At 39.8% G+C, this 12,228-nt stretch overlaps 1 protein-coding gene across 3 annotated transcripts in view; it reads left to right on the top strand.

Annotated features, from left to right (window-relative positions):
- MTHFD2L (methylenetetrahydrofolate dehydrogenase (NADP+ dependent) 2 like) overlaps nt 1-12,228 on the top strand; it is a 56,083-nt gene that overhangs the window by 20,468 nt on the left and 23,387 nt on the right. For all 3 annotated transcript variants that reach the window (XR_007773291.1, XM_050945063.1, XM_050945064.1), the window contains exon 5: nt 607-714. Coding sequence is in view for 2 of the 3 variants with exons in the window: in XM_050945063.1 (XP_050801020.1) it covers nt 607-714 (108 nt within the window). In the remaining variant the exon portion in view is untranslated. The remainder of the gene's footprint in view (nt 1-606; nt 715-12,228) is intronic.

Below are 12,228 nucleotides of genomic sequence, written 5' to 3'. Positions count from 1 at the left end.
TTTCAGTGAATTCATAATTGAATTTAACTAGTTGAATAAATTGAAATGAAAGAAGTGTTCTCTCTGCACTGAAGTAGTGCAGTCTCTGAAGAGACTACTGCTGTCAAAAGTTGGTTTGGCATTTCAAAACTTGGCAGCAAACATGTTCTACTTCATAATATTTTTTTATGTTAAAGTACTGGACTGAATGGAGAAGAAAGGATAGTAAGATGGATGGAGCAGTATTCTGCGGATAGAGTAAGATATTTAAAGCCAGGAGATGTACAATAAATTGAGCACAGAGACAATAGTCAAAACAATGTGTTGATCTTTCATGATGTAATTTTATGTTCACTGATATATTTTGCATATTTTTGTAATATCATCTGCAAGTACCTGTACTAGAGTTTAGATGAACCTCAATTTTAAGTATTGAAAGATAATTTAAGTGATAAATTGGATAAATTCTGCGGAAAAATATAAAATTGAGGGCAAAAATTCCCTCTTATGAAAACACCTATTTTAACACTAAAATAGAAAAAAAAAAATATTCAAGTTCAAGTGGTGAGGTTTTTTGGGTCTTTTAGATTAGCTGAATTATTTTTTGTTTTGTTTTTTCCCTGTAAGGAATACAAACATTTGGAAAAAATGTTGTTGTAGCTGGAAGATCTAAGAATGTAGGAATGCCTATTTCAATGCTTTTACATACAGATGGAGAACATGAAAGGCCTGGAGGTATGTCCAGATATTATGATTTACTTTAATAACCTGATCAATGAAGATGCCCAAAATGAGAGAGAGGCAAAGGGGAGGGGGAAGAGAAAATGGTACATTTCATCCCTAGTACCATCACTTTATTTTTTTAGAATCATACTCAAACCATCTTTTCTGTGTTCTGAATGTGTTTGGATGAATAATGTATACTTCCAGTTTGCATGCAGAAAACACCATGCTCATAATCTCGTGAAAATATTTGTTCTTGTAAAATTTCCAGCTTAATTGTTTAAACTCTTGAGGTTCAGATTGTTTGGATAAGAATCTGAACTTTTGGATACTTACCCAAATACAGCCCAAACTCTGCACTTCGGAGATTCATCAATCCCTACTTAAAATAAACATGTTCAATTTGGCCAGGAGGCAGTTGTCGTTTTTGGAACACATCCTAGCAATCTTGTTAATGTATAGTTTCTAAGTTTACCTTGTTTAGGTGCATAACCAATTATTTGAAATCTCTCTACTCACCAACAAATCTATTCCACACAAACACAGAACCAGTCTCCCAAGATGGATATTCCTCTGCACTGAATCTGATAAGCACAACTGAAGCAGTTAGACAGTGGTCTCTAACAGTGTATTGAGGAAGGGGTTGACTAAAAGTAAATGAAATTTTCCATAAGAAATGTTGACCATAGAAATGTTAAAAATGATATGCAGTGACTTAATTTTTTATACATGTCCATACTTAGGACCTTACTGAAAGCTTGTTAAGAAACAGAACAAGAAGCAATGGTCTCAAGTTGCAGTGGGGGAGGTTTAGGTTGGATGTTAGGAAACACTATTTCACTAGGAGGGTGGTGAAGCACTGGAATGGGTTACCTAGGGAGGTGGTAGAATCTCCATCCTTAGAGGTTTTTAAGGCCCGGCTTGACAAAGCCCTGGCTGGGATGATTTAGTTGGTGTTGGTCCTGCTTTGAGCAAGGGATTGGACTAGATGACCTCCTGAGGTTTCTTCCAACCCTGATATTCTATGATTCTATGAAACACAAATCTCAAAGCAGAAATGGTAGTTTGTTTCTAGCTCCAGTGTCTATATGACAAACTATCCATAATCCCAATGCTCTTTCTCTTTCTGTCTTCCTTGTCCCTTGTTTTTTTTGGGCCAGTCACAATATTTCATCACCGAGAATAGTCTCAGCAACAACCGTTTCATCTTGATTTCAAAGCTATGCAACAAATGCAGTTTGTCTTTCTCTCCCAAATAATTACATTGACTTAAATGGGACTATTAGTGTAAGGCCATTAATTTGGACTTCATTGTACTGAGTGATAAGTATTAATTTACACAACTGAGTAGGATCAGATCCTGAAACGTGCTGAGCATCTGCTGAATTCCTGCTGCTACCATTGACCTTAGGATAAGACCTTCCCCTTTTGCCTCCATATACCTAAGGCCCTGATTCAGCAAAGTACTTACACATTCTTAACTTTAAGCACATAAATAGTTCCATTGACTTCAGATAAGGATGGGTTTTTAAGTTATATTAATGAGAAAATGCATCCAAAACAAATCAGCTTTGTTTGTTCCAATATGGCTTAAAACTGTTGATAATGATTAATTTTTCAATGTATTAAAATAGTATCTTCTGTCAGTCATATTGTCACGGTTACAGGGCGAGATGCACTTTAGACCCCTTTTAACCTCTCTCAACTTGCACCCCTTTGGGGAGAGGTTTAGCTACCTTGACCCCGCTCAGGTGAAACATATGGTCCTACCGCTCTTAGACTTGACGTCTGGGCTTCAGTCTCCCATTTACTAACCATGTAAACCCAAAAGATCCAACTGTGTTTGGCACCTTGTCAGCTGTTTTCCTCTGGGAGCCTGAAACAGCTGCTGATTAAAGTGACTCAAAAATATTTCATTCAAAAGAAAGCATTGTTTATTCAGTCAAATGTACATAATTCACACAACAAAGGATAACAACCAAAACATTTATACGCATAGGTCTTTACCGACGCCATAATCTTTCCTTGCAAGCTTTTGAAAGTTCCCTTCTGCCTGGCTGTCTCCATCTCTGGGTTGAGAGGGCGAGTCGGTTTGCTGCGGTTTCTGTGTTGCTTTCTTAGTGTATCTCTGTCAGAGTCTTCTCCCTCAAGGCAGCTGCTGACAACTAACTCTGCCTCCTTCTTCCCTAAGCCAGCATCTTTAAGGTTTTCGCATTCCCTATTATCCTGGGCACAAAAGAATAAACTTTGCCAGCCTAGCTGGAATCTGGCCCAGGAGTATTTCCCAATTGATAGCTTCCTCATTCTTTCCCCAAGGTGATGTTCTCTGGACTGTACCTTATTTTTGCCATAGTTTCATTTCCCGTTGATTTCCCCCTAGCAGCATCCTTTGATTTACTTCAGTGGAGCCAGGCAGCGTGATATCACAGAGGTAAACTGAGGTACACATGATATTTAGAAAAAAAATAATACAGATACATCCCTCGTTCTCCAAACTTGTATATTACTTTTAATTTTTTTATATTCTTTTAAATTATTGGTATGTATATCTGACCACTTTTGTAGTATACCATATTATTTAGGCTGTGCTTATCAGCATTTATAAATGAAAACCAAAGTATCTTTTCAACTGAGACCTATAACGTTAACTCTTAGCCTGGAGGAATTTAGTTATGGTTCAATTTATGTCCCCCCTGAAAATAAGGGAAAATAAGGTTTATTAAGGAATTAGTGATGCTTCCTTAGTTATAGCGGCACTGATATGCCGCTATAATTGCAGTGTAAAAAGAATAACAAATGCTATTTAATTTTAAATAAGATATTACCCTGTTGCAACATTGTTTTGATGTTAGAACTTCAGAAGTGTCATTTATAAATGAAGTAAACATGGGTGTTGCTTAATTTCAGTCATGTTTAGTAGGAGTGTAGTGAAATGTATTATTACTATAATGAAATGTTGAAAGCTTCTTACTAATCATATAGTTGTTTTTTCCATGCAACCTCTGTGGGAAAGTTAGTGTTTGGAACATCTCTGTATGTTTGTGTAGTAATTATAGGCAGTGAAAAGCTTTGGGCTCAATCCTGCTCTCATGAAAATCAATGGGAATTTTGCCATTCATTACCCTGGAAGAAGAATTACTTCTCTTATATTGTTAGTTACCAGGTTTAAGGAAGAAGGACTAACTTTCCAAGTTCCCATCTACAATGCTGATCTAATTAGAGCAGTGAAGTTTGATAGGCAAAAATACTGTACAGTTTTCTGGCTTCTACCAGCCAAGACTCAGAAGAATTAGTGATCTGAGACACTTTTTGTTTTATAATCAGAAAGAGAAATGGCTATGGAATTAGTTCATAATAACCTGTTTCACAGCTTAGATATTCAGACCAGTTAAATACCCCAGTTTTCTTCACTCGTATTCAGGATTTGCCTCTGTTCTCCCATGCTTAGAATTGTTGATACAATATTTAAATGAACCAGTTCTCCCAGTGTTTTCTTTGTAGCAACTGCCATGTGAATGTATTTCCTCCAATGAAACGGCCTGCTTCCTGAGTGTCCTGTTATTTATTACTGTTGTCCTTTAGGCCCCTAACATGTGGCCTAAATTACATGAAAATTTAATTTAAAATCTACACAGCTACATCCATAACTAATGTTAAACCTTTTTCTTAAATCGGAAAGAATAGCAGAATGTGCAGAAAGAATAGCAAATATGGCAGGTGACCAGCTTGGCTTAACAGTGAAATCTTCGGTTAGCTTAAACTCAGAAGGGAAGCTTACAAGAAGTGGAAATTTGGACAGGTGACTAGGGAGGAGTATAAAAATATTGCTCGAGCATGCAGGGGTATAATCAGGAAGGCCAAAGCACGACTGGAGTTGCAGCTAGCAAGGGATGTGAAAGATAATAAGAAGGTTTTCTACAGGTATGTTAGCAACAAGAAGGTCAGGGAAAGTGTGGAACCCTTACTGAATGGGGGGGAAAGCTGAAGTACTCAATGCTTTTTTTGCCTCAGTCTTCACAGACAAGGTCAGCTCCCAAACTGCTGCACTGGGCAACACAGTGTAGGGAGAAGGTGAGCAGCCTTCAGTCGTGAAAGAACAAGTTAAGGACTATTTAGAAAAGCTGGACATGCACAAGTCCATGGGTCCAGATCTAATGCATCCGATGGTGCTGAGGGAGTTGGCTGATGTGATTGCAGAGCCATTGGCGATTATCTTTGAAAATTCATGGTGATCAGTGGAGGTCCTAGATGATTGGAAAAAGGCAAATATAGTTCCCATATTTTAAAAAGGGAAGAAAGAGAACCTGAGGAACTTCAGACTGGTCAGCCTCACTTCAGTCCCCGGCAAAATCATGGAGCAGATCCTCAAGGAATCCATTCTGAAGCACTTGGAGGAGAGGAAGGTGATCAGGAACAGTCAGCATGGATTCACCAAGGGCAAGTCATGCCTGATCAACCTGATTGCCTTCTATGATGAAATAATTGGCTCTGTGGATATGGGGAAAGTGGTGGATGTGATATAGCTTGACTTTAGCAAAGCTTTTTATATGGTCTCCCACAGTCTTCTTGCCAGCAAGTTAAAGAAGTATGGATTGGATGAATAGACTATAAGGTGGATAGAAAGCTATCTAGAATGTCGGGTTTAATGGGTAGTGATCAACGGCTTGATGTCTAGTTGGCAGCCAGTATCAAGCAGAGTGTCCTGGGATCAGTCCTGAGGCTGGTTTTGTTCCACATCTTTATTAGTGATCTGGATGATGGGATGAATTGCACCCTCAGCAAGTTTGCAGATGACACTAAGATGGAGGGAGAGGTAGATACGCTCTCTGGGTAGGGATACAGTCCAGAGTGACCTAGACAAATTGGAGGATTGGGCCAAAAGAAATCTGATGAGGTTCAACAAGGACAAGTGCAGAGTCCTGCACTTAGGACAGAAGAATCCCATGCTCCGTTACAGGCTGGGGACCGACCAGCTAAGCAGCAATTCTGCAGAAAAGGACCTGGGGATTTTAGTGGACGAGAAGCTGGATATGAGTCAGCAGTATGCCCTTGTTGCCAAGAAGGCCAATGGGATAATGAGCTGTATTAGTAGGAACATTGCCAGCAGATCGAGGGAAGTGATTATTCCCCTCGATTTGGCACTGGTGAGGCCTCACCTGGAGTATTGCGTCCACTACAGAAGGGATGTGGATAAATTGGAGAGAGTCCAGTAGAGGGCATCGAAAATGATTAGGGGGCTGGGGCACATGACTTACAAGGAAAGGCTGAGAGAACTGGGGTTATTTAGTCTGCAGAAGAGAAGAGTGAGGGAGGATTTGATAGCAGCCTTCAACTACCTGAAGAGGAGTTCCAAAGAGGATGAAGCTAGGCTGTTCTCAGTGGTGGCAGATGACAGAACAAGAAGCAAAGGTCTCAAGTTGCAGTGGGGGAGGTTTAGGTTGGATATTAGGAAACACTATTTCACTAGGAGGTTGGTGAAGCACTGGAATGGGTTACCTAGGGAGGTAGTGGAATCTCCATCCTTAGAGGTTTTTAAGGCCAGGCTTGACAAAGACCTGTCTGGGATGATTTAGTTGGTGTTGGTCTTGCTTTGGGCAGGGGATTGGACTAGATGACCTCCTGAGGTCTCTTCCAACCCTAATATTCTGTGATTGAATGACTCCTCCATATACATTTGATATCCAGAACTGTGTAAAGTATTTGTAGCAAATAGTTTATTTGACTAAATTAGTTCTTTGTCTGTTTGCAGATTTATTTATATCAACAGACTTAAGCAAGTATGAACTTCTTTTTCAAGCTTATTTGATTCATGTTTTATGCAAATATCTTTCAGCCTATGGGATTGCTCACAGATTATAAGCAACTCCTATTCGCCATCCATAATTCATTATTTATGCTGTGTGACTGGACATCTGAGTCCCAGGACTACTGTTTCTGTTCCATGATTGGATGTCTGAAACTTTTATATACAGGGGGAGGAATTGAATAAGTCACTGAAGCTGTTTAAGTCATTTTCCAGATGACCAGGCAAATACTTCTGTCACAAAACTTTGCAACTATATATTTGCACAGGTATTTGTAAGACTTTTTCTTTCTATGAACGTTCTTGCACATGAACATTATTTGTCTGAATATTTGTGAGAGAGAAATGAAAGGGTTATGAATTACCACTGAAATACATCTATGGATTTTTATTCCAGCAAATATTTTCAAATGCTGTTTTGCAGTATTCACTCAGCTTTCTGAAAGCCCTTCTCCTGGAAATATTTCCTGTTTCATTGTTTCACCCAAGAGGTACTTAAAAGCTATAACAATTCTTTTGCCATCACCTTTTCTCAAAACATATCTTTAAATTCAATGAGCCTTGCTTCATTGGGAAATCTTTTTCATGCCCCTTGAGCTAATTTGTCAAGTTCTGTACTCTTTCCAGAATTTGAATATCTCTGTAGACTCAATATTTATTTCTGTATTGTACACAATAGACTGTCATCCAACATTGCCTTCTAAAAGGGTAGCGTTATCTTACATGGTCTTTAAATGTTCACCCTGCATATACTTTGTAGGACTTAATTTGCTTGTTTTATTTGGCAAGGATGAAGCCTCTACTTTCTGACTATTGTTGCTAATAGGTCCTTTTACTCTTGTGTTTCTGTACATAAGGTACCATTCAGCATATAAGTGGCTTTTTCACTGGCTTGCCTTTGAAGCAGGATTTAATATTTATGAACATTGGGGAAATGAAGCAGGGGAACAAGGGGACCCAGCGAAAAGCTTCACCTAACCACTGAATAGAATCCTTTTTTTTTTTTTAATAGCTTGATAAAGGAGATCACCATCATGCCCTTGGCTCCTCCTCACTCCCCTGCATAAAACTCAACCACAGTATCTGCTCCCAACTTGTGCCTCCAACCTACTCTTTTTTCCTCCCTCTCATGTTGAGACTGCCAGCCTGCTCCTGGCTGGCAAAGACACAGCGTGCTGCTTTCGTCCCAGCCAAATGTATTGTACTTCTAGAGAGGTGTCTTTGTATTTTATAGGTTAAATTATCTATTCTTCTAGTCAAAGCAACCGTAACAAAACAAGTGTGGGAATGAAAGGAAGATGGATGCAGAGGTTTGTAAGAGGGCTTTTGCCAACCCAAAAGCTGGCCGTAACTTGGGAATTGGGTGACTTATTAGAAGATGAATTAATTAAAGATGCTTCTATCAGTTTAACTCTTATTTGGCTTTATAGGAGCTTTGTAGACGACCCAAACGTTGTCTTTGTAGGTGTGATTTCCATCCCTATTTAATCAGTCTTTATAAAATGGCTGAATTACAGATACAAGGGGCTAGATTCTGCCCTGTGTTGTGACCCCTGTATGATGGCTCTATGGAAAGCTCTCAGTCTTAGAGGGGATTCCCAAGAGGCATATAGCCAGCAGAACTGGCTCCCTCTCTTATATGGCCCCTGTCATAGTGGAATGGAGCTCTGCACATCAGCCACACTGCAGTGCTAGGTGGCTCTGTGCTGAGTCATTGTGGCTCAGCATGTTTAGAGCAACCTCTGCTGTAGCCTAATCTGGGAGGTGCAAAAGAAGTGTACAGCCACCTTTGTACTTATGAGGCTCCCGCAATCACAGCTCAGCTGCAGCCCAGGTGAATCAGGGCCCAAGTGAGAGGGAAATGATAAAACAAGGGAAGTGTTTTGTTGGTTTCCTGAAAACACTCAGTTTACATGTACTATAATACACACACTGTACACAAAAGAACTTCACTTTGTTTTATAACCAAAGATGTGAATACTGTTGCAGATGACAAATATCTATTATACTTACATGTATGTAGTCTGCAACAGTATTCACATCTTTGGTTATAGACTCATAGACTTTAAGGTCAGAAGGGACCATTATGATCATCTTGTCTGACCTCCTGCACAATGCAGGCCACAGAATCTCACCCACTCACTCCTGTAACAAACCCCTAACCTATGTCTGAGTTATTGAAGTCCTCAAATTGTGCTTTGAAGACCTCAAGCTGCGGAGAATCCTCCAGCAAAGTGAAGTTCTTTTGTGTATAGTATGTGTATTATTTTCTGCATTGTAGTCAAGTTACCCAATGCTCAGATAATGGACAACATTCTTGTAATCCCTGAGAGCAAGGAGATAGTTGCTAAGGGAATCTTCATTGGATTTTCTATAATTAATTTTAAATCTCAAACTTAGCATTTTGGCATACATTTTTACATACCTTTCCTTGTTTTAATCTATAAATGAGAGTGAATATACTAATTGTGGTGAAATGATCTAATGGGATAAATCTTTTTTTAAAGCGTGTATGTGTCCTGGTTACATTAAGAGTTATAATTTGCATCATATAGTGTTTGAACCTACTCTCATAAACCAGCTACCTCTTACCATCTGACTTCTAAAAAATAAGATACTAGTCAGAATTCTTCCCTCATTCTGACCCCCACTTCCCTGACAAATCAGAAACCTCACAGTGATGTCCCAAGACCATCCCACCAACAATGCCCCACCTAGCATATGGCAGCCTGTTGTTAAGGAGCATCTGGAATCCAATGCACGTCATTTTGGCTCAGGGTAATTGATGATGATGAGTGAGGAGAAAAGAAAAAAAAGCTTGACTTTCAGATCTCACGTAGAGCTTGAAGGTCTAACATTTTTTAAAATGCATATTTTCATTTATAAAATTAAGGATTGTATCTGAAATCAGTGAAGGGCAATAAGCATCTAACCCCACAGTGTCATTTTTGCAGCCACTGGTTGGAGTAGAACCACTCTTTAAACATTTATGACCTCTTGATGGAACAACCCCCTGTTCCTTGCCAAATCTCACTAAACCAAGTCCCATTCTATATTTTTTCTGTGTGGTTCTTTCTCTGACAACAATGATCCCTCCTCTACCAACAAGAGCAAAGGTGAAAAGTAAGTAAAAATAGTCACCCTCAGTTTCTCCTAAGAATAAGACATCTACCCCTAAACAAACCCACACACTTTCAAAAGAAACTTTAAAAGGTTTTCCTCTTCCTCCTAAGAACCCAGTGAGTACAATAAATACAAATCCTCAAACAATGACTCTTTGAGGAACGTTAAATTGGATGGCATCAATAATCTGATTAAATTATTTTCTACAGATTCTAGGCTTGTCTTAAAGCTGAAAAAGTTGGGGGCACAGGGGATCTTTCTAGATGCTGAGAGGAGATACAGAATTCGTCTAGCTTTATCTGATCAGGATTAGATTGTATTGGAAGTCAGAGATGTTCCTGATGGAGAATCCCCCATATCTAAAAGTTTTGATAAATTGATACAAATTCTTTACAGACATATCACAATTATGGGGCTCTTTTCCTGTGCTGGATTGAACTATACTGATATGTTTCTAGAAGTCCTTCTGTCCTGCAGATGGCAACACCTCCCTATCTGATCCCTCTGGCAGGAAAATTGATGCTGGCCTCAGAAAGGAAATCGTATTCTTCTCTAGAACAGGGGTTCTCAAACTCCATTGCACTGCGACCCGTTTCTGACAACAAAAATCATTACATGACCTCAAGGGGGGGGGACCAAAGCCTGAGCCCAACTGGTAGGTCCAAAGCCTGAGCCCCGCCGCCCAAGGCTGAAGCGCTTGGGCTTTGGTCCCGGCCGCAAGCCCCAACAAGTCTGAGCCAGCCCTGGTGACCCCATTAAAATGGAGTCTCACCCTCTTTGGGGTCCCAACTCACAGTTTGAGAACCGCTGCTCTAGAAACCAGGCTTCAATCCTAAGTATATTTGCAGGCTGGTGGAGTGATTTAGCAGGATCACACAAAAAGCTGTAGTCAGCAAAATCTTTTCCTCCAGTTTATTCTTGAAGTTTAGGTAATGGTATATGGAAAAAATATATTTATGGTATTTTAACCTAACCACAAAATAAACAGAAAAACTCCCTACTTTGAGATTCATACAAGTCCCATGATAACTGCTGTGGATGTGAAGCCCATTCTTCAATGCAGCTGCTAGTTCTTTGGCTTTAGGGACTGCCTAAGGACAAATCCTTCCTCACAAGTTGTAGGGAAAGCCTCTAATGTTCATCCTTAGAAGCTGATTAAGTTTCCAGCCTACTCTTGGCTTTGCAGAATCTCTGGCCAGCAGTGTAGTAGCTCAAAAGGCTGTGTGACTATGTGCATGAAGGAAAGGTATATCTTTCTAAACAAGCTAGCATTTCCTCTCCTCAGAGGAAGTTTCTTTGATGACAGTTGGTGTGGACTTTTCAGCTTTTTAAAAGTCTTCCTTTCTAAAATCTTAATGAGAACTGTACCCATATGTACTGTTGCAAAGGTGGCTCTTCTTTCAGAGATCCCCTATTAGATACACAGCTATGTTTCTTGGCTCTGGATTCCATAATGTCAGGGTCTATATTTCCCCTCCTTCGACTGTTCTCCCTAAGGGAATGGTAACTGATAACATCCAGTTTCTAATTGCTGCTTCATGGACATTTCCTCTTCTGTGGCTTTGTCCCTTTTGATCTCCCCATCAGTCAAGAAAAGAGGTTGGGTCTACAGCACTGCATCTCTGGTATTGCAGTTTTAGCACAGAACTGGAAAGTAGGCATGCTACCCTGTTCTTAACAGTTCATTTGAAGTTTAAGGATACCAAGCAATGATGTAAAATAGCTGAATTCTTTTCGGGTTTTTTTACAAGAAATCAGTGGCTGCAGCAGCTCAGCTGGGGCATTACTTATGCTCAGAGGAGTTGTGTTACACATTCCAGTAGCTCCACAGCATGATCAATTCCTGCACTCGGTAATGTGGAATGATTAGTACCAGCATAAAACTCTTCCATTCAGGATAGCATCTACACCTCAGGCTGTTTTCCAGAGTCAGATTGTCCTGGCAATGTGAGGCATTCAGTGCTCTCTCCTGAAATCTCAACAATACTGGATCAATGCAGACAATCTGGAACCTATTATTTATATCAATGAACCCATAGTATTAATTTCCTAAGAGGACATCTGGTTCTTCTGCAATTTGGGTGGAAAAAATAAATTAACTATAAAAGAGGTTCATCTCACATAAACGTCTCAGTATGCAAGCAGGTTGGCTAAAGTATCAATTCATAGATTCATAGATTCATAGACTTTAGGACTGGAAGGGACTTCGAGAGGTCATTGAGTCCAGTCCCCTGCCCTCATGGCAGGACCAAATACTGTCTAGACCATCCCTGATAGACATTTATCTAACCTACTCTTAAATATCTCCAGAGATGGAGATTCCACAACCTCCCTAGGCAATTTATTCCAGTGTTTAACTACCCTGACAGTTAGGAACTTTTTCCTAATGTCCAACCTAAATCTCCCTTGCTGCAGTTTAAGCCCATTGCTTCTTGTGCTATCATTAGAGGCTAAGGTGAACAAGTTTTCTCCCTCCTCCTGATGACACCCTTTTAGATACCTGAAAACTGCTATCATGTCCCCTCTCAGTCTTCTCTTTTCCAAACTAAATAAACCCAGTTCTTTCAGCCTTCCTTCATAGGTCATGTTCTCAAGACCTT

Source organism: Gopherus flavomarginatus, chromosome 3 (assembly GCF_025201925.1).
Source record: "Gopherus flavomarginatus isolate rGopFla2 chromosome 3, rGopFla2.mat.asm, whole genome shotgun sequence".
In the NCBI taxonomy this organism is placed as follows: domain Eukaryota; kingdom Metazoa; phylum Chordata; order Testudines; family Testudinidae; genus Gopherus; species Gopherus flavomarginatus.
Note: the sequence above shows the minus strand (reverse complement) of the source record. Positions and strands in the feature narration are given on the sequence as shown.